The sequence below is a fragment of the Leuciscus leuciscus genome, assembly GCF_965113295.1.
Source record: "Leuciscus leuciscus genome assembly, chromosome: 5".
NCBI classification, from domain to species: Eukaryota; Metazoa; Chordata; class Actinopteri; order Cypriniformes; family Leuciscidae; genus Leuciscus; species Leuciscus leuciscus.
In genome coordinates, this window is record NC_138729.1 from 1,625,051 (window position 1) to 1,652,988 (window position 27,938).

Genomic DNA, 27,938 nt, shown 5'->3' on the forward strand with positions numbered 1-27,938 from the left:
GCAGTGCGGTCACTTACAACAACACTCCTCCTCAGTCTGACCCAGTAGTGTGTGTTTCTCTGCTGTGTCTCTGCTCAGTCGTCCCGGATCGACGACCAGCGCTGCTCTCCTCCTGAAGGGGGTCCGCGGGCCCCGACCGTCCCCGACGAGGACTTCTTCAGCCTCATTCAGAGAGTCCAGGCCAAGCGCATGGACGAGCAGCGCGTGAAGCTCCCGTCAGACGACGCGGACCCCGACCCTGACCCCGACCCCGACCCCGACTCTCCGAACCACGGCTAGAGCAAACGGACTCACTCACCAGACCAACAGAAACATGAAGAACACAAGTGCCATCTCAGTATACGCCTCCGGTGCTTTACAGCCAATGACACATGCAGAACATGCTCTTCTTACTCAGGACTTCTGTCTTGTTTCCAGTCTAAATATCTACAAATTCTTAAATCAAGATGCATTTACTAGATGAGTAAAATGACATATGATATTATGTCTTGTTTTCTGGGGATATAAATCAAAATGAATAATAATCATATAATAATAAAATGATCTTTAACAAGATTATTTTTCTTACCCCATTAGTTGATCATTTTGCTCGTTTAATTTTGATTTATTTCCCCAGAAAACAAGACTTAATATCGTATGTCATTTTACTCATCTAGTAGATGCATCTTGATTTAAGAATTTTTAGATATTTGAACTGGAAACAAGACAAAAATACTGAGTAAGAGAAGCATTTTTTGCTGTGATAGAGTTTATATTAATGGGAATAACTGGGCGAATTCACTGGGAATCAGTGGCTGACGTCGTTCAGTTGTTAATGAACCCGTGTGCTTTATCTAGCTTGTAAATCTCTCGTTATCTCAGTCGGCTCAGGTTTTGAGTTTCCTTTCTGATCCTAGGCCTCATTATCTGTGTTTCCATCTAAAGCTGCGAATTTAACTTGTGTGCAACATCGGGGTATTGCATAACACTAGAGATGCACCGATAAAATGTGGCCGATAAACGATAATTCTTTATATTTGAAAGCCGATAACCGATATATTGGCTGATAAATATACATCAAAATTTGTATATATTTTAAGAGCCTGATTACAAAAACAAAAGTCTCAACATGACCAAAACACACAATTGTAAAGTTCTCATAATTTTATGTAGCCGATATGACAGACTTGCGATGAAATGTTGCACTGAACTGTATTTTCCCTTTTTCCGTTCATATTTCAAGCAATTCAAGACCATCACGTTGATCAGTGCGCATCTGAAGCGTCTCAGCTGAAGGAGATCATATATTATATATCAGCTTTAATATATCATTTTTAAACACATCTTGGCGTTTCCATCCTGCATTTTTTTAATGTGATATCCCAAAATTTGCATAAAAATAGTTGAACGGAAACACAGCTACAGATCTGAGCTGATGCACTTCACTTCCAGAAGCAAACACAAAACCTGAACCCAGTATTTGACAATAACAGAGTATGATGGCAGATTTATGAGCAGTTGTGTGTAGGCCTGTCCAGAACACCACACGTGTAACACGGTTAGACAAAATATCAAAAGCAAATTTAGGAAGTTGTTTTATCCTCATGAGCAAAGCCAGTACGTTTTAGTCCAATGCTATAATAATATGAACTAGCATTTCTGGGGAAAAGAAAATCCGGTAGCACCTTATTTTACAGTCCTGTTCCCCATGTACAAACTATATACTTATTATAGTTCTTACAATAACTGGGTATTAGTAATAATAACTTAACCTGCCCCTAATCCCAACCTTAACCCATGTAGTTACCTTATATTACCAGCACACTCTTAGTACTGTAAGTACTCGTACTGTAATATATTAGTAACCTTACAGTACGTGCAGAATTATTAGTTGATTTTCTGATCATATTTTTTTCCAGGCACATTTTACCAATTCCAAACCACATTAATCTTAATAACTACTATTCATTTTGTATTTGATCATTTATAAGTGATATATAATTAAATCATAATAATAAAAAACACCTTATATTCAGGTGTGCGTAATTATAAGGCCATTTTCTTTTACAGATAAAATGAGCCAAAAAAGAAAAAGAAAAGTCAAAAATGATGAAATGCCCATGAGAAGGATGCAATACTAGAAACTGCATTGGACAGTGACATGCTCATTGGTGATGAATTTATGATTAAATACAAAATTAAAAGTAGTAGTTATTAAGATTAATGTGGTAAAATGTGCCTGAAAAAAAAAATTATGATCAGAAAATCAACTTGCCTAATAATTCTGCACGCACTGTATATTACCAGTACTTTCTTAATACTGTAAGTACACTGTACTGTAAAATAAAGTGCGACTGAATATCCTCTCCAGGTCCGGAACACAACATGAGGATAAAGAAATCCGGGAACGCCACACACACACACACACAGCGAGTGTGGAACACACACTACACAGATATATGTCTTTCAGCGCTAGAACACTCTCACGCCGTTCTCCTCCATTCAGCGCTTCTGGTTAAACACTCTTTATAATGTTCTTTACAGGGACAATAAAGCCTCTGAGACTCTTCACCAGCCGCTTATAAACACCGTCTCCATCTGAGCATCAATAAGCAGAACATTAGTTACTTATTAAGCTATATATAGTTATTATATTACGTCTATTTCTGCACAGCTAACAGCGAACGTTCTCAGAAGTAACAGAACGTTCATCTAATGTTCTCGAAACCTTGATATTATTTATACATCATTCATGGAATGTTTTTTTTTTTCTGTGAAATGTTTCAGTTGGACGTTCAACATCTAACGGCTTTTAAATGTAACGACTTGTTTCGGAATGTTCAGCAAACATTCAAAAGTAACAGTTCCTTTACATTCTGTTTGAAGAACGATCAAATGGAATGTTTGCGTTACGTTCACATACATTCAAACCAAAGATTATTCAGACAGCAGAGTGTGTGTAGGACACTATAGTTCAGTAATGTAAGCGAGGAGAGCAAAATAAAGTCAACTGAGACATATTATACCCAAATATTCCTCATACAGGGACTACCAGTGACATTTTGGGATCAAAAATGATTGGGACACTTTGAGCTGATCATGTTTTGCTGAAGTGTTTTGTCTTTAATTGCTAATGCTCTTTTTACACACAGACTGAACACAATGAAGCATTGCTTGGTGATTGGTTGAGCTAAACTGGTATTATCTAATTGTGTAGTTAAATTTAACAGCTGACAGATATTCAACATAATTCATGTGTGAGACAGTCTAACAGAAGGACGGACAAAACCAGTCAAATATCAGCTGAGTTCTGCTCATACTATTTTCTAAACTATAGTGAATAAACTGTGATAATGTGAGAAAGGTGTCTGAATAAATGTTGGTTTGACTGTAAGCCTTACTGGAAATAATGTTGTCATAACTTAATGGGAACATTAGTGAAATGTTCATTGGATAATCCGGTGTATAATACAGCGTTCAGTGAATTCGCCCCGTTGTTGGAGACGCTGGTTAACCTCGTCATCATCACGTGTTTCTCGTCCGCTGCCTTAACGAGAGAATCCTGCAGACTCTGATTGTATTCTTTAATATTGTGTTTTCTGAGACTCCAGCAGTGTTGTTCTGGTGTGTGTGTGTGTGTGTGTGTGTGTGTGTGTGTGTGTGTGTGTTATTGACAGTATTTCCACTAGTGCCGCTGTATCTTTGACCTTCTTAATCGCAAGTGCATTCGGTTGGGCTTTCCGTGGTGTTCTCCATCGAGCTGCTGACACACATTATAGGGCTGCGGAACTTTCAACATTTCTCTCCGGCTCTTTTCAATTCCAAGATATTGTGACAGATGTATTTATTGAAAGTGTTGAGAAATATCTGTAAAAAAAAAAAAAAAAAATGTTGTGAAAAAGAGTTTTTAAGTATTGTTATAATGTGGGAAAATTAAAGTATGTGAATGTTCCAGTTCCCACTTTCACGGTTCGACTGAATCGCCTGAAACTGCTCTTACTTCCAAAACCAAACGAGTGATTAGAGAGTTTTCCATAACCGAGTTTGGACATTGATTGAGTTGCTTTAGTCACTCAATATCTTAGTCATTTGTGGCCAATGATCAGCAGACTAATGCTTTAGATGAATTAAACGTCATTTTGATGTTCATGTGGAGCAATTTGTGCACATTTAATAGTTTTGGAGGGAATTGAAATACTTTAAGTCTACTCACTGCCATCTAGTGGTAGAAATAAGCAGAGGCCATAAATTATCTTTTTTTAATTTTATTTTAAGAAAGCATTATGTATAATTTTTTTAATATTTATTAAGTTACTTTTATTTTAACAAGCTAAACAAGCAGATTCATATTGATTAATAATATGTTTCTACTGATGCATTATGGTTGTAATTAAAACTAGCCCTCATTTCTAATACTCAAGAAATATCAGGAATAGTGTATTAGATTCATAATGATGTGATGAGGTTGAATTCAGAACTGTATTAGTTATGGATGGAACGGTAAATTATAAAAAAAAATATATTTAATTTGTCATGGTTTAACAGAGATATTTCCTGGATTGTGATATAATAAGTGTAATGATGTTGTAATATGGTGTGAATGAGTGTGAGAGCCTTTGAAAAGCCATTGCCCCAATGTACATACATGTTTTATATTTATTTCCTGTTCATGGACATGGGAATGAATCCCTTGCTTTTAATAAAATGTTGATGAAAATTATATTAAGCATTCATCTTTTTCAACAGAGAAATATTAGAGTGAAAATCACTAGCCTATGTTTCTTCTGCTCATCAAGCCTGCATTTATTTGATCAAAGATACAGAAAAAAAAGTAATATTGTGATATATTATTATAATTTAAAATAATTGGTTTTCAATTTATTATACTTTAAACGATCATTTATTTCTGTGATGCAAAGCTGAATTTTCAAAAAAAGAAAGAAAAAAATTACTGACCCCAAATGACTGACCAGTAGTGTATATTGCTGTTACAAAATATTTCTATTTTTAATACATTTGCTTCTTTTTTTTTTTTTATCAAAGTATCCTAAAGAAGTATCACAGGTTATGAAAAAATATTAAGCAGCAGAACTGTTTCCAACTTTGATAATGAATCATCATATTAGAATGATTTCTAAAGGATCATGTGATAGACTGGAGTAATGATCCTGAAAACCGCGCATACTAAATGAGGCAAGGGTGTCGAGTTTCAGTCAAGATATTTTAAGGCATTTTTCAAGGATAAAATGTTTAATAATGTGATTTTTGGAGGTCAAAGATGAGCTTTAAGGGATAAAATGATTGACTACAGGGAGACTTTAAAGCTACACTGTGTAATTTTTAAAGTTGATTCTTAGCACTTTGTTCTTTCAAAATGATATGTGCTCATTTATGTGTAATTACTTCTACTAGAATTACTAGACAGTCATATTCAGTGAGTAGTCATATACAGTTTCACCACTAGATGGGGAAAATCCTGCACAGCTTTAAACATATTCACTAAATCACATGACTTACTAGAACTGACATAATTTCCTTGGAGGTAAAAGTTTCTCTCTTTTCCTCATTTTTATTTAGAAGACTTATCTAATAGTGTAAAACATAAGATGTCCACCCTGTTGTGTCGATTTATACTGGACATAATTTTTTTTTATTTTTTTTATTTTTTTTTATAGCTATTAAACTTCTTCCTAAATGTAAATCTTCTGCAAGTGTGTTGCTCTTTCTGAGCTAGTAATGGGCTTTAGGAGCTTAAAACATCCACCCTGTTGCATTGGTGTTACTTGCCCTTGAACATTTTAAAGTCCCCCTGTAGTCAATCATTGTATTAAAACTCATCTTTGATCACCAAAATTACATATTTAAGCAAATGATTCATGCCTTAAAATACCCTTGCCTCATTTAGTATACGTGGGTCTATGAATATGCAAATGAGCCCCGCCTCCACACTAGCTAGCAATGGGCTTAAAACATCCACCCTGTTACATTAGTGTTACTTGCCCTTAAAAACCCTACGTATATGCTCTAGTCTAAATCACATGACTTGCTAGAAGCGACATCATTTCCTTGGAGGGAACTTTTCCTCATTTTTATTTAGATGACTTATCTAATAGTGTAAAACATAACATGTCCACCCTGTTGTGTCGATTTATACTGGACATAATTAGCCTACACTGTTTCCTAAACTTAAATCTCCTGCTAGCATGTTGCTCTTTCCTAGCTAGTAATGAGCTTAAAACATCCACCGTGTTGCATTGGTAAAATGTCATGTAACAGGGTGGACAAACTTCCTCGTGAACTGGTCAGAATTATGAGGCGCTTGACCGGTGTGTTTTTATGATAGACAGAAATTTTCTCCCACTGACAAGAAAAAAATTTTTTACATTTTAATATATTTTCAACTCAACTCAAGTGTGAAATCCACCAAACCTGTAGAAATGCATGTGAAAATCAGCCTGAAATGAACATCATGAAGAGAGAAGGAGCCGATCCTGATCCATCCCTGCATTCCTCCAGTCCCTCCCATCAGCACAGTCTTCCCAGAATGCCGTGCGTCTATATAAAGCGGCGTTGAGCTAAGGAGGGCTGGCGTGCAGCGGGTCACACACACAGACAGGAGCCGGACACACACACACACACAGAGAGAGAGAGAGAGACAGGTCAGTGGAGAGGAAGTGCAGTGAGTGAATGCGCTTGGCTTTAATGTGTGTGTGTGTGTGTGTGTGTGTGTGTGTGTGTGTGTGTGAGTGTGTGTGTGTGTGTATGTGTGTATGTGTATGTGTATGTGTGTGTGTGTGTGTGTGCGTGTGTGTGTGAGTGAGTTAAGCTCTTTAAGGTCTTGCTGTAGCATGAGAATCAGACTCAGTTCTGTGATCGTACAGCTGCAATGTCAAACAGGACGTGTTCATGATGCTTTATCATGAGAACCCGATCCCACTTCCGCTGAGGAACAAACACACTGATGGAAGCAAGGGCCGGTTTCTCTATTGTAAACACGACCTCGTTTACGTAACAAACAAACAAACAGAGCCGCTCTCTTAAAGCTACGGCGCGACACACTGTTGCTATGGCAACAGCGGAAATGGCCAACATCCTGCGGTTTTTTTTTTCGTGGGGTTTGGGAATATTTAAAGGCTTCTGGTGCTTGTTGCCTCTTTATTGGCTTTAAAGAACCTTGGAACTTCCATGGAATCTTTTTTATCGCACAAAAGGTTCTTTAAAGTGGAAAAACTAAGAAAAAATGGTTCATTTAAAGTTTTTAACGTTGATTATGAGAGTGAACGAGTGGATCTCTGAGTGGGGGCGGGGCTCATTTGCATATTCATAGAACCGCGCATACTAAATGAGGTGAGGGTGTCGAGTTACATTCAAGATATTTTAAGGCATGACAATTTTTTCTCAAGGATTTTTTTTTTTTTTATATATGTAATTTTGCTGATCAAAGATGAGTTTTAAGGGATAAAACGATTGACTACTGCGGGACATTAAGAACGGTTCTCAGGGGAACCAAGAAAAAAGGTTCTTAAATGGCATTTTGCAGCATAAAACCCCCTTTTGTCAGCTTTCTGTTTGAGAGTGTGATCGACAGCTGCTGCCAAGAACATCTTTTTTTAGCGCCGGTCAGTCGGTCTGTTGGTTATGAATCTAGATGACAGGACGGTATCGAGGTTTCCCGTATTAATGTCCACAGGCGGGTCACATGACGCAGAGTCTCGTTAAAACACATGCAACTCCTTCTAAATTTTGATTTATGTGGTCATACGTGAAATGTAATCTGCTGGCGTTCCTAAAAATTAGCTTGGTAACACTTTATTTTAAGGTGACGTAGTTACATGTTACGACACGTATAATAATAACACTAGATTATGCATAATTACAAGTTACTAACCCTAAACTAAACCCTAACCGTAACTCTATAGTAAGTACTAGGAACTCAGTAGTAAGGACTTATTTGAGTAAGTACAATGTACTTAACCTAAGCTTTTCATGAACAGGGTCTTGGCTTGAAAGCAGAAAATGTTGTTCATAAACGAAATATTATGTCACTATGTTATTTCATTAAATGTTATTTTTACATTTCTTACATATGACATTTTTGAAACCCTGTTTTTGCACTTCTGTTGCAATTCTCATATTTCTACAGACTAAATTGTATATAATATATATATTTAATATGGAATTAATGTGTAATTAAAATGGTAAATAAATGTAATAAAAAATATATAAACATAAATGTATATATATATATATATATATATGTTTATATATTTTGATTACATTTATTATTTTATTTTTTACAATATTTAAATTAACTTATTATATCATATTATTTAGGAATTAATGTTATTTTGTAGTTATTCATTAACTTCTATTAACAAGAATTATTTCTTTAATCATTTATCTTTAAATGAAGTGAAAGAACACAATTTGAATAAAAACTGAGAACATGGTGAGATTACCAGATATTATTTCATATCCTGTAGAAAAGGTGCATATGATATGATGTCACTTCCTGTGCATCAAAATTGTAAGGAATGCTCTATTTTTAAAGCAATCATGGGGAAATTTCACTCCAATGACAATGAAATTAAAATAAAAAATATTTACAAATGCACAATGTTTGACTGAGATGAAGAGATGATCAGTGTGAGCGACTGATGGAGCAGCTGCTGCTGAGACTCATGTACACCAGCTTTATATAGAAGCTATTACAGTTCTTCCCGTCTCACAGACGCGGACACCAATCTGTTACGCTCTCTAGAAACCAAAACCTCACAGTGATTTCCAAAATGTTACATAATCCAAGTCCATAACCTTTCTAAACTTTCACGACGTTTGGTGCACAGAGTGACGTCTGCATCTTTAGCTCTGCTTGACAGTGGATCAAATGGGTCTTAGAAAATGGTTAATAAAACACAAAAAATTTAATAACACAAATAAATAAAACACTTTTAAAAGTAACAGTTTTGTATATTTGTATATACAAAACAATTGTAACAATGTAACAGTTGTAACAATGTAACAATTGTGTGTATATATATATATATATACAATTGTAGTGTGTTGGAGTTTATATGTCTATTTTCATAAATTTAAAATGCATTCATTAATATTAATATCTATTAATATATTATAGTATTTTAATAATACATTTTTAAATCTCAAGTTTCAGCTTTGTATAGCCAGAATGCCTCATAAGCAGCAATATTTTTCATTTATTTGTATTTGTATGTCCTTTAAGCTGTGAGGAGCAGATGCATGTGGCGTATTCGCTGACATTCCAATGTAAAACAAACATTAAACACTAAAAGTAATGCTTTACTAATGCTTTTGCACGACACACTAAACATTGAAATCCATCAAGTAATGGCCGTTGAGTATTCATTAAATTACACAAGCTGTAAGTCATCGGGACAGAAATGGGGCACAAATGCAGCGTTTCCAGGGAATGTATGCAATTCAACATGCATGTATAAAGCCATATTCACACCAGGCCAGTTAGTGTCGGGTAAACCCCAGAACAACAGTCTCACATGCCGTAAGAAATCTCCATAATTGGGCCGAGCGCGAGTCCTAAAGCGTCCAGTGCTGATTCAGGCCCTCGGGTCATGACATTTACCGTGACCCAGAGCCGTAAACCATCTCAAAGCAACTGGAGAAAACATCACGGCACACATTACACAACACTTCACTGAACAAAACGCAGATATGAGATGCATCGCACTGCCATTCAAGGAGAAACATCTGCACAAGAATCTTGAACAACCAGATGCATGTTTGCACCAACAGCTCGAAGGCTTTTCAGAAGTCATGAACGTCTGGTGTTTAACCGGATCAGGGACACAGACGAGTGTAAATACTGAGGAAACTCACCACACCGGTACATGGAAGACTTTACACGCTATAATACTCTCTCTTGGTTTCAGTGCATACCATAGTTATTACAGTGCTGACAAAACCAACACTATAAGGAAGCAAACTGGATTTTTAAGGAAGGTAACTTCCTTATATTTCAGTATTTGCAAGGAAACATGACCAGACTTGTGGGTTCATCCACAACATAATTACAGTCAAGCCAAAAACTATTCAGACACCAGAGATCATTCTTGATATTTTTCTACTAGTGTGATCAGGACATTATAGTTCATTAATGTAAGTGAGGAGAGCAAAATAAAGTAAACTGTGACATATTATACCCAAATACTCTTCATACAGTGACTACCAGTAAAAATGATTGGGACACTTTGAGCTGATCATGTTTTGCTGAAGTGTTTTGTCTTTAATTGCTAATGCTCTTTTTACACACAGACTGAACAAAATGAAGCATTGCTTGGTGATTGGTTGAGCTAAACTGGTATTATCTAATTGTGTAGTTAAATTTAACAGCTGACAGATATTCAACATAATTCATGTGTGAGACAGTCTAACAGAAGGACGGACAAAACCAGTCAAAAATATGAGTTCTGCTCATATTTTATTACCATTTTCTAAACTATAGTGAATAAACTGTGATAATGTGAAGTGTCTGAATAAATTTGGGTTTGACTGTATATACTTTACTCTTTAACCTTATATCCCAGCTGACAGGGAACGCTCTGGCAAGTTTCTCTCAAATAATGTTATCGACAAACGTTCCAGTAACATTAATAAAACGTTTGTTCAAAGTTATCTGATCTTTAATAATGTTCTCAAAACGTTAGAACAAAAACATACATCAAACGTTTCAGTTGGACCTTTTTTAAATGTAACGACTTGTTTCGGAACGTTCCGAGAACATTCAAAAGTAACATTAATGTTTAACGAATGATGAAATGGAATGTTCGCATAACCAAGAAAAACGTTTGTAAAACTGTATGTTTGGAGAACATTCCGGAATAACGTTTTTATAACTTAATGGAAACGCTTAAACGTTCTTAAAACATTTTTTTTTTTTGTCTTCAAAGACATGACATATCATCACACTAATAATAAAACAACATCATGATCTTTTCCAAAAACACATTTTGTGTTGCATTCAAACAGTTATGGGGTTAAAGGTCAGAGCTAACAATAGATCTGAGCACATTACTCTCAGTCACCTTTACTTGACTAACGTCTCGTGTGAAAATCAGTGTGTGTAACCCCTTAGAGACAGTGGGCTCGAAGCCACAGCAGAGATCATGAACACGAGGCGATATTCATCTTCATAGTAGTGGCAAGCAGTTTTACCTTTTATTCATTTCCAGGATACTAATTCTTGATATCAACAATTCAATTTTTACTAGTTAAAATGATAGTTATTGATATCAGGAATTAGATTTATACTATAACAATGGCAATTTTTGATATCAGAAATTACATCTCTAAATTGTCACAAGTTAAAATGCTAATTCTTGATATCAACAATTTAAAAACTATAATTCTTGATATCTGTAATTGTATTTTCACCAGTGAAATGTCACCATAGGCTGCCATTCAAAATCCATTGTTGATCTCAAGAATTTATGTCTTACTAGTTGAAATTCCAATGTCACATATAATCAGAAATACAATTATTACTAGTAAAAAACTGTATTTTTTGATATCAAGAATTAAAAACTGTCACTAGTTGAAATGTCTATTCTTGATATCAACAATTGAATTGCTACTAGTGACAATGTTCATTTCGGATATCATGAATGTGATTGTTGTAAGAAAGCCATTTTAGATATCTGAAATAATATTGATATCAGAAATACATTTTCAGATATCAAAAATGAAAAATGTTACTAGTAGCAATTCAATTGTTGATATCAAGAATAGACATTTCAACTATAGTGACAATTGAATTATTGATATCAGTAAGTCGCATTTTTACTAGTAAGAAATCAATTCTTGATATCAACAATTGATTTTGAATGGCAGCCTATGGTGACATTTCACTAGTGAAAATATATTACAGCTATGAACAAGTAAAATGTTGATATCAAAAATGTAATTGTTGTTATCAAAAATGTAATTGTAAAATGTAATTGTTGAAATCAAAATTTTTATTGTTGAAATGCAATTGTTGATATCAACAATTCCTATCCTGGAAATGAATCAAAGTTCAAACGGCTTGCCATAAGTGCCGCTCTTTCAAACTGAAATCCCAGAGCAGAAAGCCCAGCCTCTGAGAGCTCAGCGTTTGCATGAGGAGTAATGCTGGTCACATGACCAAGAAACAAGAGATCCGTTTACACATGCCATCAGACTCTCAGAGACCGAGTGTTTCAGCCGAGCTCACAGAACAGTAAGACACGCTCTTTATAATATCCTTCTTCTTTATGCTTTCATAACTCCTGTGGTGTGGGAATATCACTAACCTCCAGTCTCCATCAGAGCTGTTTAATACACTTACTGTACTAACATGCATCAGTTAAACTGCAGGGTGAGCTCTATAAGCACGCTGTGCTGGAGATGTGAAGTAGAGTTTATATGCATAAACACACTCTTGCAAGCGAGCAACTGTGAGCATTAATAAATGAGCATGCATAAAGCGTTTGAGAGTTTTGAGCTCCAGTCAGCTTCATGCTGGTTATAGTAACGCTCATATTATCTGTGAGCGTGGTGTGTTCCTGTTCTGGTTTGGGGTTTGAGGTGTGACCCGTCACAGTAACAGCTCACATTTGTCACATTTGCTCATAAGCGTCTCATAGAGCCTCTTAATGCAGGGTTCGATTTAAAGGGACAGACCCTGATATCAGGGAACCTTCTGACAAGGTAAAAAGTCACTCCTGAAAAATCCTCTCCCTCTCACTTCTGTCATTAGAACCAACGTGACTTTTTACTGCGCCGAGTCGAAGTGCTTCCAAGTGCTATTCCGCCATACATTATAGTTATCCTTTTTACCCGCTTAGAAAAGCGCCACGTTATATTTTGTGTCACCATACTTGGTCGTGTAACTACTCGTGTAACTGTATTTAAATAGGGAAAACGTGGAGGTGTTTGGTCGCTTCTAACTTCATCTCTGTTTGAATCCTAATGAATGAACTGAGCTAAGCTAAGTGCTATCAAAGTGTGGCCGCGCGCCAGAGCGATTGAGTGCATTGAGTTTCATTTGTCAAAATAAACAGAAAATAGAACAAACTTTGCTAAAGTGGCTGTTTTGAACAAGTATTAACTTACACATTATAGAAAACACATTATTTTAGCCATCAGTGTGTTTCACCCCACATGTCTGTAAAAGACCTCACCACCTCATACATTTATATGATTTTTAAACAAAATAAACCACTTTATGATTTATTTTCACACAAAATCAGTTGCTCCATCCACGTTAGATAAAAACATTGTGAAAGTGAAGAGCAAATTTTTCTTAAGATGTTCTTTTAGCCCCGCATGTACAACTGAAACACACTGTGACTTTCAAGACTCAAAACTTCCAGAAAGAGCAATTACTGGAACTAAACTAACAAAATTGCACTGATCAGCAGAAGCACTAGTGCAACGTGTGGTAAAAGTGTGAAAGCTTGTGCTGTTCCTGCCTATAATATGTCTGTGTGAAGCAGCTGAAGTTACACAATGATATTTAGATACAAATAACAAAATGCCATTGATGAAAAAAAATCCCTCTTGCAAATCACGTCGTCACTTTATTTTAAATACACTCATAAACCTATTCACAACTTTCCCGAACTCTGACCTTTCCCATGATCGCTATGGCAACGTAGAACAAGCCGGTAACGAACTTCCGGTTTACATTAGCCTGAAGATACTGCTATCAGAGAGCCTCAACATGCCCAAACAACACGCTTGGTTAATGACGAGTAGAGCTTAGATCGGGCCCAAAAAAATCAAGCCCGACCCTACCTGAGCCCGTTGTGTCCGAGCCCGACCCTACCTGAGCCCGTTGTGTCCGAGCCCGACCCTACCTGAGCCCGACCCTACCTGAGCCCGTTGTGTCCGAGCCCGACCCTACCTGAGCCCGACCCTACCTGAGCCCGTTGTGTCCGAGCCCGGCCCTACCTGAGCCCGTTGTGTCCGAGCCCGGCCCTACCTGAGCCCGTTGTGTCCGAGCCCGACCCTACCTGACCCCGTTGTGTCCGAGCCCGGCCCTACCTGAGCCCGTTGTGTCCGAGCCCGACCCTACCTGGGCCCGTTGTGTCCGAGCCCGACCCTACCTGAGCCCGTTGTGTCCGAGCCCGGCCCTACCTGAGCCCGCTGTGTCCGAGCCCGACCCTACCTGAGCCCGCTGTGTCCGAGCCCGACCCTACCTGAGCCCGACCCTACCTGAGCCCGTTGTGTCCGAGCCCGGCCCTACCTGAGCCCGTTGTGTCCGAGCCCGACCCTACCTGAGCCCGCTGTGTCCGAGCCCGACCCTACCTGAGCCCGCTGTGTCCGAGCCCGACCCTACCTGAGCCCGACCCTACCTGAGCCCGTTGTGTCCGAGCCCGGCCCTACCTGAGCCCGTTGTGTCCGAGCCCGGCCCTACCTGAGCCTGCTGTGTCCGAGCCCGACCCTACCTGAGCCCGCTGTGTCCGAGCCCGACCCTACCTGAGCCCGACCCTACCTGAGCCCGTTGTGTCCGAGCCCGACCCTACCTGAGCCCGTTGTGTCCGAGCCCGACCCTACCTGAGCCCGTTGTGTCCGAGCCCGACCCTACCTGAGCCCGTTGTGTCCGAGCCCGGCCCTACCTGAGCCCGTTGTGTCCGAGCCCGGCCCTACCTGAGCCCTGTTGTGTCCGAGCCCGACCCTACCTGAGCCCGTTGTGTCCGAGCCCGGCCCTACCTGAGCCCGTTGTGTCCGAGCCCGACCCTACCTGGGCCCGTTGTGTCCGAGCCCGACCCTACCTGAGCCCGTTGTGTCCGAGCCCGGCCCTACCTGAGCCCGTTGTGTCCGAGTCCGGCCCTACCTGAGCCCGCTGTGTCCGAGCCCGACCCTACCTGAGCCCGACCCTACCTGAGCCCGTTGTGTCCGAGCCCGGCCCTACCTGAGCCCGTTGTGTCCGAGCCCGGCCCTACCTGAGCCCGTTGTGTCCGAGCCCGACCCTACCTGAGCCCTGTTGTGTCCGAGCCCGACCCTACCTGACCCCGTTGTGTCCGAGCCCGGCCCTACCTGAGCCCGTTGTGTCCGAGCCCGACCCAACCTGGGCCCGTTGTGTCCGAGCCCGACCCTACCTGAGCCCGTTGTGTCCGAGCCCGACCCTACCTGAGCCCGTTGTGTCCGAGCCCGGCCCTACCTGAGCCCGTTGTGTCCGAGCCCGACCCTACCTGAGCCCGCTGTGTCCGAGCCCGACCCTACCTGAGCCCGCTGTGTCCGAGCCCGACCCTACCTGAGCCCGACCCTACCTGAGCCCGTTGTGTCCGAGCCCGGCCCTACCTGAGCCCGTTGTGTCCGAGCCCGGCCCTACCTGAGCCTGCTGTGTCCGAGCCCGACCCTACCTGAGCCCGCTGTGTCCGAGCCCGACCCTACCTGAGCCCGACCCTACCTGAGCCCGTTGTGTCCGAGCCCGACCCTACCTGAGCCCGTTGTGTCCGAGCCCGACCCTACCTGAGCCCGTTGTGTCCGAGCCCGACCCTACCTGAGCCCGTTGTGTCCGAGCCCGGCCCTACCTGAGCCCGTTGTGTCCGAGCCCGGCCCTACCTGAGCCCTGTTGTGTCCGAGCCCGACCCTACCTGAGCCCGTTGTGTCCGAGCCCGGCCCTACCTGAGCCCGTTGTGTCCGAGCCCGACCCTACCTGGGCCCGTTGTGTCCGAGCCCGACCCTACCTGAGCCCGTTGTGTCCGAGCCCGGCCCTACCTGAGCCCGTTGTGTCCGAGTCCGGCCCTACCTGAGCCCGCTGTGTCCGAGCCCGACCCTACCTGAGCCCGACCCTACCTGAGCCCGTTGTGTCCGAGCCCGGCCCTACCTGAGCCCGTTGTGTCCGAGCCCGGCCCTACCTGAGCCCGTTGTGTCCGAGCCCGACCCTACCTGAGCCCTGTTGTGTCCGAGCCCGACCCTACCTGACCCCGTTGTGTCCGAGCCCGGCCCTACCTGAGCCCGTTGTGTCCGAGCCCGACCCAACCTGGGCCCGTTGTGTCCGAGCCCGACCCTACCTGAGCCCGTTGTGTCCGAGCCCGACCCTACCTGAGCCCGTTGTGTCCGAGCCCGGCCCTACCTGAGCCCGTTGTGTCCGAGTCCGGCCCTACCTGAGCCCGCTGTGTCCGAGCCCGACCCTACCTGAGCCCGACCCTACCTGAGCCCGTTGTGTCCGAGCCCGGCCCTACCTGAGCCCGTTGTGTCCGAGCCCGGCCCTACCTGAGCCCGTTGTGTCCGAGCCCGACCCTACCTGAGCCCGTTGTGTCTGAGCCCGACCCTACCTGAGCCCGCTGTGTCCGAGCCCGACCCTACCTGAGCCCGACCCTACCTGAGCCCGACCCTACCTGAGCCCGTTGTGTCCGAGCCCGACCCTACCTGAGCCCGTTGTGTCCGAGCCCGACCCTACCTGAGCCCGTTGTGTCCGAGCCCGGCCCGGCCCGACACATTAACTGTAATTATGAGCCCGATTTAGATCCAACCATTTTTAATACTGGGCCGTTATAACGAGGGGCGGCACCAGATAATTGTTTAACGTGCTGAGGGGGTGCTAGATATATTATATATAAATACTTTTAATAAATTAGCAAAAATTGGCCACTTAATATTTAATATTCAATTATTTTAATGATCATAATTAAAATATAAATTTTATTAAATTGAACAAGCACAACAATCTTTAAATATTATTAAAGATTTATTATTATTAATAATGTTATTTCAACACAATATCTCAATATTTCGACATATTTTCGACAACAAGCAAGATGTGCATTTGTAAATCCAGTGACACGTGCATTGATTTTTATTGATAAACTAGTGTTTTCTGTGTCAGTGTCAGCTGCAAAGATGAAGTTGACGATCGCCATCTCCGTAGTGAACGCGCCGCCTAGATAGAAATGCACATCTTGGATTACATAATCAGAGAGTAGCCTATTTCTTTTCATTTTGAATTGTTTTGTTTAAAGACATTTAAAGCTTTCTTTAGATAGGCTATATTTCTCATGTCTGATTTTCGGTTAATTTATGATGAGATGCGCTCCTGTTCACGTCCAATGCAAGTGACCGCGCCGCGCCGGCGCTTCCATGTCATGATTGTCTGCTATATTATTGATTAAATCCAGGCAATTGGTTGATGAAAAAAATTATTACAATTAAGATACAATTTATACAAAACGAAATTCACTTTAAAGAAAGGCTTTCTACAAAACAAAACTTAATGAAGAAAATTCAGTTTAATTATGTCTGACCCACTCTATGTCTCCCGATGCATCCTATCATGGTGTTCACTTTTCATATTCAACATAGATGGAAAAAAATACATTATAATATTTGAACAAATATGAAACTAAATGCTCTTATTTAATGGCTACAACAAATATAGTAGGCCTACATACTCTCTATTTGTACAAATTGCTGCACATTAAAGTTAATTCTTGAATTAATTGTCAAATTATTGAAAACAATAAACATACCACTTAAAAATATATATACAGTTGTACTGCAGTTTTTTCTAAATACAAGAAACACTCTGCGTAGAGGGTCCGTTTATGTTGGAAACAGGTCATAATTCATAAAATCCTTCAGTTTTTGCGTGTTGTTTGTGCACCCGACAACGGTAGGCTACACGTTGAGCCACAAGGAGCCATTGCTTATCTATCAGCATTACTACTTGTCAGTAATCAGTTTCACCTTGTGTGCTAGCTTCATCAAGCGTTAGGCTAAACCGGAACTGAGATACAGGAAGTATCGAGTGTCATGGCGACGCCCATTAAGACTCGCGGGAATAATGATTTATATTTTAGAGCTGTCGGAACTGATTTCGCGGGAAATTGCATAACGTGCGGTCACGTGATATCTATAGATCCAGCAGTGGGTAGAATAAAGCTGTAAATCTGCAGTCACAACGAACGAGAATAATTCACCACGGATCATTCAAAACCTCCGAAGAATAAAAACAAAACAAAATGTTGTTTTTGTGTCCATTTGCTCGTGTACACCGTCGAACTGCATTCATCCGCGCAGAGCCGAAGCACAACCAAAACAATGCTCTCCTTCCGCCTAACGCGTGCAGACAGCAGTCTTAAAGGCACAGCAGAACCAAACAGCTCGTTTAATTCTGTTTAATTTCGGTTTTAGTTTCGGTATTATCTGCTCACATCCGACATGATTGTGAACAGACTGGTGGAGGTTCATTAGAGAACGAGTGGCAGGACTTCAAAATCAACAATACAAGTACTCCCGTATTTATTTTGACTAATTTTTGTGTCTTTTATTGCAGGATAATCTCTCACATAACAGACAACCATGGCAGGTGAGCAGAATTCCTTTCATCTACAATATTTTATGGATTTATTAGACGTACACTGGCAATTGTTTTATGGAGTCAGTCACTCGATTGAAAGAGAGATGGAGAGATTGTTAAAAGCAGACGTGCGAGGAATCACAATCCTCCAGGAAGAGCCAAACATGGGTTACAGACAGATGGAGAATCTGACCTTTACACACACTTACACATGAGACGGGACTGTCCTGCTGGAACACTGTGCGAATTAATGTCAATGACAAACAGAAATATCGCTAAGGCTAACTGATAAATAGATGCTGTAACGAATAAACACCGCACAAATAAACGTCTCATTCTTCATCAAGATGTAATGGTCTCTGGCGACCTCATGTGGACATTCGTTGTATTGCAAGAGGCTAATACAGTAGGCTCTATATATTATATACAGTGGTAATAATTAAGACAGTAACGAGAAAGAGGAAAAAATACATATACAACTACTCAATTTTGAAACAGAGAAATATAAATAAAATAAAAATCCATACAAATAACCTATTTTTGAGTGAACAGTCTTAGGTTGCGGTCACGTGCCCAAACCCAGAACGTTCCCCTAACTTTAGGATTTCATTCCCGTTTGGTATTTTTATTTATTTATTTATTTATTTATTTGAGTACCAAATAATAACGTTATAGTTACGTTCTTATAAACTAAGTTTTTTAAGAACCGTGTAAAATAACTTTCCAATTAAAACGTTGCAGATGTTTTTGTGTAATGACCAATACAGAGCTCTGAAATTAGTTAAATACTGCATTTATGTTGAAATTAGGTAAATGAAAACGCCAATAATCCAACTTTATAGCAAAAATATTAACTTACTTAAATATTAAAATATCTACTTACTGCACGCGCTTTCTCTCGTCTTCCACGCGCTTTCACTCGTCTTCCACGCGCTTTCCCTCGTCTTCCACGCGCTTTCCCTCGTCTTCCACGCGCTTTCTCTCGTCTTCCACGCGCTTTCCCTCGTCTTCCACGCGCTTTCTCTCGTCTTCCACGCGCTTTCTCTCGTCTTCCACAGAATCCCGCGCTTAATTTAAATATTAACGGTCCTTTCGTTTTACTGGCTGACTGACTAACATTTGTTTATCGATCTCTTTATTGAATAATTACTTATAATATGATTATGGATAGATTTGACACCCTTATTGAAGAGAACACGATGTCAATCGAGAAGTTTTTGTTTACGGACCAAAATAAGCACATATATAGGCTAGCGCTAAACTGTCCTTTAAGTCAAATAATTGTTTATTTATTTTTTAATGTCTGTGAATAAATTTCATTTTTTAGAAATTATAGGTTGTGTTGAAGTCATTGTTATTTGGTGTTGAAGAAATACAATCTGGTGAATATACAGTCAAACCAAAATGTGTTCAGACGCCTTCAACATTTCTCACATTATCACAGTTTATTCACTATAGTTTAGAAAATGGTAATAAAATATGAGCAGAACTCAGTTGATATTTGACTGGTTTTGTCCGTCCTTCTGTTAGACTGTCTCACACATGAATTATGTTGAATATCTGTCAGCTGTTAAATTTAACTACACAATTAGATAATACCAGTTTAGCTCAACCAATCACCAAGCAATGCTTCATTTTGTTCAGTCTGTGTGTAAAAAGAGCATTAGCAATTAAAGACAAAACACTTCAGCAAAACATGATCAGCTCAAAGTGTCCAAATCATTTTTGATCCCAAAATTTGATTAAATGTTACTGGGAGTCACTGTATGAATAATTTTTGGGTATAATATGTCACAGTTGACCTTATTTTGCTCTCCTCACTTACATAAATGAACTATAGTGTCCTGATCACACTAGTGAAAATATAAAAAAAAAATTATATCTGGTGTCTGAATAAATTTTGGTTTGATTGTACATATTAATGGACAGATTTAATCTTTAATTAAACAAATTAGGATAAGTTACACATTGCGCATATTTTATTTATATGATTACAATATACAGTATAAATAAATATACAAAATGCAGGAATTTATAGTAATGTTTGCAGCCAAAGCTCATCATGTTTACATGTAGAGTTCAGGATCAAACCCGCTGTATGAAGCTCTTCACCGTTGCCAAGGTGAGATGTTGGCAACCGTTGCCATGGCGACCTCAAGCATTCAGAATCAGATCTGACTGAAGGAAAGTGTGTGTCAGAAAATGGGTTCTGGATGCTTGAGTAAAGCAGTCGCTGTGGAGGAACCAGAGGGTAAAGTAAACTTCAGATCCCAAGAGAGTTCGATAGGCCTGAGATCTCAGATGAGCAGCAATTCCACATAATAGCCTAATGATAATAAAAGTGAAGCCTCTGTGGATTCATATGTTACATTTTGACTGATTTGGATGGTTTTGCTCTTTTACAGATAAAATTAAAAATGCTAAGATCGTCTTTGTCGTGGGTGAGTTGAGTTACTTTTACATTTCACAACTCAAACAAGTGTGATTGAATTTGTACGTTGTTAAATAATGCACTGCTTTTCTATTCTGTTAGTTTGCTGATAAAGTGTAAATATCACATAAAAACCATAGTAAACATGTTGTTTTTACAATGTACACTATACTGTTCAAACATATGGAATAATTAAGATTTGTAATGTTTCTGAAGAGTCTCTTCTGCTCACCAAGGCTGCATCTATGACCAAAAATACAGTAGAAACAGTGAAATATTATTACAATGTATTTTAAATGTGAATATATAATAAAGTGTAATTTATTCCTGTGATCAAAGCTGAATGTTCAGCATCATTACTCCAGTCTTCAGTGTCACATGATCCTTCAGGAATCACTCTAATATGATGATTTGATGCTCAAGAAGCATTTATGATTATTATCAATGTTCAAAACAGTTGCTATTTTTGTGGAAACTGATACTTTTTATTTTTCAGGATTATTTTATGAATAGAAAGTTCAAAAGAACAGCGTTTATTAGAAATAGAGTCTTTTATAACATTATAAATGTCTTTACTGTCACTTTTGTTCAGTTTAATGGGTCCCTGCTTAATAAAAGTATTTATTTATTTTTTAAATCTAACTTACCCCAAACTTTTTAATGAAAATGTGATGATTTTATGCTCAAAAAACATTCATTATTATTTTTAATGTTGAAAACGGTCGTGTACAATTTTTTTTCAAAATTCTTTGATGAATAGAAAGTTCAAAAGAACAGCATTTATTTAAAATAGAATATTTTCTAACATTATAAATGTCTTTACTGTATCTTTTGATCAGTTTAACTCATCCTTGATGAATAAAAGTATTGATTTATTTGATTTATTTCCCCCCAAAATGAAATGAAAATTCTTACTGACCCCAAACTTTTGAACGGTCGTGTTTAATGTTACAAAAGCTTTATATTTCAGATAAATGCTGTTCTTTTGAACTTTCTATTCATCAGAGCATCATGAAATAAAAATGTAAAAAACTGTTTTCAACATTGATAATAATCATAAATGTTTCTTGAGCATCAAATCATAATATTAGAGTGATTTGTGAAGGATCATGTGACACTGAAGACTGGAGTAATGATGCTGAAAATCCAGCTTTGATCACAGGAATAAATTACACTTCACTGTATATTCACATAGAGAACAGATATTTTAAATTACAACTACATGCGAAAGTTCGTCGAGACAAACTTTAAGTTGGCTTGGAAAAGTTTGGACGAGAAGTTTAAAGTAGTTTGAAGTATTACATTATTACTTGATTTTGTCTTTCTTGATCCTTTTATAACAATTAAAAATATTTTGTTGCCGTCACATGAAAAACGATCAAATTATCAAATAATTGTTCTGGGTGGTTGCTAGGTGGTTGCCATTGTGTTCTGGGTGGTTGTTATGAGATAGATAGATTAGAAATATTCTATAGAATGGCAGCTGATGGAGTCTATGAGCCTCTCCAACTGTCACATTTGTAATTTAGTTTAGAGTTAGAATGAAAGAAAGAAAGAAAGAAAGTTTTAAAAACTTGAAGTTTAAAGTAGTTTATAGATAGATAGATAAAGTAAGAATTTGATAGTACTAAAGTTTGAAGAAGTTTTAAAAGTTTGAAGGTTTTCAGTTTAGAAATATTAGATAGAATGGAAAATGAGTCATGAATTAGAAATAGTACATAGAATGGCAGTTAATGGAGTCTATGAGCCTCTCCAACTGTCAAAATTTGAATTTAGTTTGGAGTTAGAAAGAAAGAAAGAAAGAAAGAAAGAAAGAAAGAAAGATAAGATAGATAGATAGATTAGTTAGAAAGAAAGAAAGAAAGAAAGAAAGAAAGAAAGAAAGAAAGAAAGAAAGAAAGACAGACAGCTTAAATGAGTCTCAATAAATTAGAAACAGTACATAGAGCGGCAGCTGATGGAGTCTAAAGAACCTCTCCAACTGTCAACATTTGAATTTATACAGTTGAAGTTTGAATAGTATTGGCTCAATTTGAACATTCCGCAATGAAAGTCTATGGGATTTTTCCAAGTTTTGATCAGCAATTTTAGGAAAACCATTAGTCTGATCAGTCTGAAAAGAGCAAGCAGCTCGAGTCAGAACAGTTTGAAGGTTTAGTCTGAGTTTAGTGGTTGTAGCTTGAACAGTTTAGGAGGAGTAGCGTGGAGAAATTTTGGCTAAGAATAATAATAATAAGCTTACATACAGTATCAGTATGTTGGCTTTTCCAAGCCAACTTAATAATATTTCACATTTTTATAGTATTTTTGATCAAATAAACGCAGCCTTTGGTGAGCAGACGAAACCCCAAAACCCTATTTTAAAGTAAAGATCCGTGTTTGTCTCTCCGTGTGGTCAGGCGGCCCCGGCTCTGGGAAAGGAACCCAGTGTGAGAAGATCGTGGCGAAGTACGGCTACACACACCTGTCGTCAGGTGACCTTCTGCGAGCCGAGGTGGCGTCCGGCTCCGACAGGGGGAAGCAGCTGCAGGCCATCATGCAGAAAGGAGAACTCGTGCCTCTGGTCAGTGCACATCTGTGCCGTCAGCAGGGTTTACATTAACACTCACCAGACACGGCTGAAAATCACCCGGTAACGCTGTCGAATCTCTAGACAGTTTGGCGTGTTATGCCTGGTTCAGATCACACGATCGTTCTGTCTGTCGCGATAGTCACTGTGATAGTCACTGTGTCAGATTACGAGATGTTGACTCTTAAAATCTTGTCGTGTCGTGGACAAGAAACATGTCAGACTACACATTGCTTTCTGAACAGTCATCGCGTGCCGTCTCACACACACTGACACACATTCACACATATAAACACACACACACTCACTCACTCACACACACACACACGCGCGTGCACACTCACTCTCGCTTACTCACTCGCGCGCACACACACTCTCGCTCACTCACTCATAAAAAAGCACTCACGCTCACACACACTCACTTGCTCTCGCTCTCTCTCGCTCACTCACTCACTCACTCACACACACTCTCGCTCACTCACTCACACACGCGCTTGCGCACTCACTCACATAAACGCACTCACTCACACACACACACTCATTCACACAAACACACTCACTCACTCACACACACACACAATCTGAACTGTTTGTAATCTGAAACAGGCATTACTTATTATGTTCACTCACTCTGCTGGGGAAGTGTGTGTGAAGCCGGTTCACACTGTGTGATTTTGGCCGTCTGAGACAAATTTAGCAAATCCTAAAAGATTCCTCTGATCATAGGCTAAAATCTGAGGTCTTTGATCGCTAGTTTGACATGTTCACCGACAGCCGAATAATGATGATATATTTATATAAGCTGTGATGTCGTTCATCTGGTTTATTTATTTTTGGCTAGTAGAAGTTCTGAATGGCCGGTAACTTAAAGATTTAGTAGCCAAATTGGCCGGTGAGTGAAAAAGTTCATTTCAAACCCTGCCGGTGCGGTGAGACACGTCCTGATGATGCTCTGCTTTCTGCAGGACACGGTCCTGGACATGATCAAAGACGCCATGATCGCCAAGGCGGACGTCTCGAAGGGTTACCTGATCGACGGATACCCTCGGGAAGTCAAGCAGGGAGAGGAGTTCGAGAAGAAGGTAGAGGAACTAATCAGTCTCAGGAACTGACGTCAGTGTTGCATTTCAGATTTCATAGCAGCTCTAGACCATAGACATACAGATATTCACAGTCATTTACCAATATTAACATTATTTTAGCTTTGGAACTTATAAATTGAATTGACAACTGATGTATCAATCAGTTCTGTTGTGTCTTGTGATAAACCACACAATGTACTTGAATATAGCAGAAATTTCACTGCATAACATATATATAACCTATATAACCCTCTGAAGAATAATGAACATTTCAGGTGAAAAACAAATATCACATTTGTGTCGATTACAAAACAAAAGTGAAATCAATGAAAGCTTGAGTAAGTCTGGTATGCATTTAATGCTGTCATGAATCTCCTGAAAATTTGACCTATAAGAGTGTAATCTTGTGTGTGTCATTAGTTGTATCGTCAGTAAGTCCTGAATCTCCTGAGTGTGTGTGTAATGTGTTTGTGTTGGCTCAGATCGGCGCTCCGGCTCTGCTGTTGTACATCGATGCGAAGGGCGAGACGATGGTGAAGAGACTCATGAAGCGCGGAGAGACCAGCGGCCGAGCCGACGACAACGAGGAGACCATTAAGAAGAGACTGGATCTGTATTACAAAGCCACCGAACCCGTCATCGCTTACTACGAGAAGCGCGGCATCGTGCGGAAGGTGACGAGGCATTATATTCTCCTGAGGATATCTACTATCTATCCTGAGATATTTCTACGTCATTACGCTATTTCTACGTCATTACGCTATTTCTACATCATTACGCTATTTCTACGTCATTACACTATTTCTACATCATTACGCTATTTCTACGTCATTACACTATTTCTACGTCATTACACTATTTCTAAGTCATTACACTATTTCTACATCATTACGCTATTTCTACGTCATTACGCTATTTCTACGTCATTACGCTATTTCTACATCATTACGCTATTTCTACGTCATTACACTATTTCTAAGTCATTACACTATTTCTACATCATTACGCTATTTCTACGTCATTACACTATTTCTAAGTCATTACACTATTTCTACATCATTACGCTATTTCTACGTCATTACACTATTTCTACGTCATTACACTATTTCTAAGTCATTACACTATTTCTACATCATTACGCTATTTCTACGTCATTACGCTATTTCTACGTCATTACGCTATTTCTACATCATTACGCTATTTCTACGTCATTACGCTATTTCTACATCATTACGCTATTTCTACGTCATTACACTATTTCTACATCATTACGCTATTTCTACGTCATTACACTATTTCTACATCATTACGCTATTTCTACGTCATTACGCTATTTCTACATCATTACGCTATTTCTAAGTCATTACACTATTTCTACATCATTACGCTATTTCTACGTCATTACACTATTTCTAAGTCATTACACTATTTCTACATCATTACGCTATTTCTACGTCATTACACTATTTCTAAGTCATTACGCTATTCCTACGTCATTACGCTATTTCTACGTCATTACGCTATTTCTACATCATTACGCTATTCCTACATCATTACGCTATTTCTACGTCATTACGCTATTTCTACATCATTACGCTATTTCTACATCATTACGCTATTCCTACATCATTACGCTATTTCTACGTCATTACGCTATTTCTACATCATTACGCTATTTCTACATCATTACGCTATTCCTACATCATTACACTATTTCTACATCATTACGCTATTCCTACATCATTACGCTATTTCTACGTCATTACGCTATTTCTACATCATTACACTATTTCTACATCATTACGCTATTTCTACGTCATTACGCTATTTCTACGTCATTACGCTATTTCTACATCATTACGCTATTTCTACATCATTACGCTATTTCTACATCATTACACTATTTCTACATCATTACGCTATTTCTACGTCATTACGCTATTTCTACGTCATTACGCTATTTCTACGTCATTACACTATTTCTACATCATTACGCTATTTCTACGTCATTACACTATTTCTAAGTCATTACACTATTTCTACATCATTACACTATTTCTAAGTCATTACACTATTTCTAAGTCATTACACTATTCCTACATCATTACGCTATTCCTACATCATTACGCTATTTCTACGTCATTACGCTATTTCTACGTCATTACACTATTTCTACATCATTACGCTATTTCTACGTCATTACGCTATTTCTACATCATTACGCTATTTCTACATCATTACGCTATTTCTACATCATTACACTATTTCTACATCATTACGCTATTTCTACGTCATTACGCTATTTCTACGTCATTACGCTATTTCTACGTCATTACACTATTTCTACATCATTACGCTATTTCTACGTCATTACGCTATTTCTACATCATTACGCTATTTCTACATCTTTACGCTATTTCTACGTCATTACACTATTTCTACATCATTACGCTATTTCTACGTCATTACACTATTTCTACGTCATTACGCTATTTCTACGTCATTACGCTATTTCTACGTCATTACGCTATTTCTACATCATTACGCTATTTCTACGTCATTACGCTATTTCTACATCATTACGCTATTTCTACATCATTACGCTATTTCTACGTCATTACACTATTTCTACATCATTACGCTATTTCTACATCATTACGCTATTTCTACATCATTACGCTATTTCTACATCATTACGCTATTTCTACGTCATTACGCTATTTCTACGTCATTACGCTATTTCTACGTCATTACGCTATTTCTACGTCATTACGCTATTTCTACATCATTACGCTATTTCTACATCATTACACTATTTCTACGTCATTACGCTATTTCTACGTCATTACGCTATTTCTACATCATTACGCTATTTCTACATCATTACACTATTTCTACGTCATTACGCTATTTCTACGTCATTACGCTATTTCTACGTCATTACGCTATTTCTACGTCATTACGCTATTTCTACATCATTACACTATTTCTACGTCATTACGCTATTTCTACATCATTACGCTATTTCTACGTCATTACGCTATTTCTACGTCATTACGCTATTTCTACATCATTACGCTATTTCTACATTACGCTATTTCTACGTCATTACGCTATTTCTACGTCATTACACTATTTCTACGTCATTACACTATTTCTACATCATTACACTATTTCTATGCGCAAGTGTTCAAGTTTACATGTTCTCTCGATAGGATTAGAAAAGGAACAAACACCCCTTTCAATCCGATTGAAATATCATTCAGATCGAGCTCAGTCGGACCGATTAAGGCGTCTACATGAAGGATTTTCAGTCCGACTGAGCCGTCAATCCCATTACTAACGGATTATTAGGTTGCATGTAAGTGTAGCCATTGATCTTCTGTGTTAATTGTTCTCTGTTTAACCCGATGAATGATTTCTCTCTCCTCCTCCAGATAAACTCTGAGCTGCCGGTGGACGAAGTATTTGCAATTGTTGAAAAAGCTATTGATGAGCTGAAGTAAAAAGCACTTGACGACAAACCCTGGTTTCTTTTGCATTTTTTCTCATATACAC

The 27,938-nt window shown here is 39.0% G+C and overlaps 2 protein-coding genes and 2 long non-coding RNA genes across 6 annotated transcripts in view; 3 read left to right on the top strand and 1 right to left on the bottom strand.

Annotated features, from left to right (window-relative positions):
• Positions 1-4,699, top strand: part of LOC309499339 — a 115,023-nt gene extending 110,324 nt beyond the window's left edge. Inside the window, exon 2 of the long non-coding RNA XR_014206209.1 lies at positions 3,344-4,699. This is a non-coding gene — a long non-coding RNA (uncharacterized lncRNA). The remainder of the gene's footprint in view (positions 1-3,343) is intronic.
• gpsm1b (G protein signaling modulator 1b) overlaps positions 1-4,699 on the top strand; it is a 51,735-nt gene extending 47,036 nt beyond the window's left edge. Inside the window, exon 14 of the mRNA XM_082170521.1 lies at positions 79-4,699. Coding sequence (XP_082026647.1) covers positions 79-279 — 201 coding nt within the window. The 3' untranslated portion in view covers positions 280-4,699. The remainder of the gene's footprint in view (positions 1-78) is intronic.
• On the bottom strand, positions 2,337-11,573 carry LOC309499341. Its single transcript, XR_014206211.1, has 3 exons — positions 9,853-11,573; positions 6,409-6,564; positions 2,337-3,846 (listed from the first exon to the last, which is right to left on the bottom strand). It is a non-coding gene; the product is annotated as an uncharacterized lncRNA (long non-coding RNA).
• Positions 6,545-27,904, top strand: ak1 (adenylate kinase 1). Of its 3 annotated transcripts, none has more exons than XM_082170575.1 (7): positions 6,545-6,638; positions 18,275-18,307; positions 20,704-20,739; positions 23,129-23,292; positions 24,264-24,380; positions 24,863-25,054; positions 27,818-27,904. In XM_082170575.1, exons 2-7 carry the CDS (start codon positions 18,301-18,303, stop codon positions 27,884-27,886), a joined length of 585 nt encoding a protein of 194 aa, XP_082026701.1. In that variant the 5' UTR covers positions 6,545-6,638; positions 18,275-18,300; the 3' UTR covers positions 27,887-27,904. The 3 variants fall into 3 exon arrangements, with proteins under 3 accessions (XP_082026701.1, XP_082026703.1, XP_082026702.1); XM_082170577.1 differs by having other exon boundaries at positions 6,549-6,627; positions 18,272-18,307; XM_082170576.1 differs by lacking the exon at positions 6,545-6,638 and adding an exon at positions 12,135-12,229.
• The last annotated feature ends 34 nt before the right edge of the window (positions 27,905-27,938 follow it).

What these genes read in the sequence shown, in the direction of transcription:
- ak1 (XM_082170575.1), top strand. An exon ending in TAAGATCGTCTTTGTCGTGG is followed by an intron (nt 20,740 to 23,128) that starts GTGAGTTGAGTT and finishes CCGTGTGGTCAG; the next exon opens with GCGGCCCCGGCTCTGGGAAA. An exon ending in AAGGAGAACTCGTGCCTCTG is followed by an intron (nt 23,293 to 24,263) that starts GTCAGTGCACAT and finishes TGCTTTCTGCAG; the next exon opens with GACACGGTCCTGGACATGAT.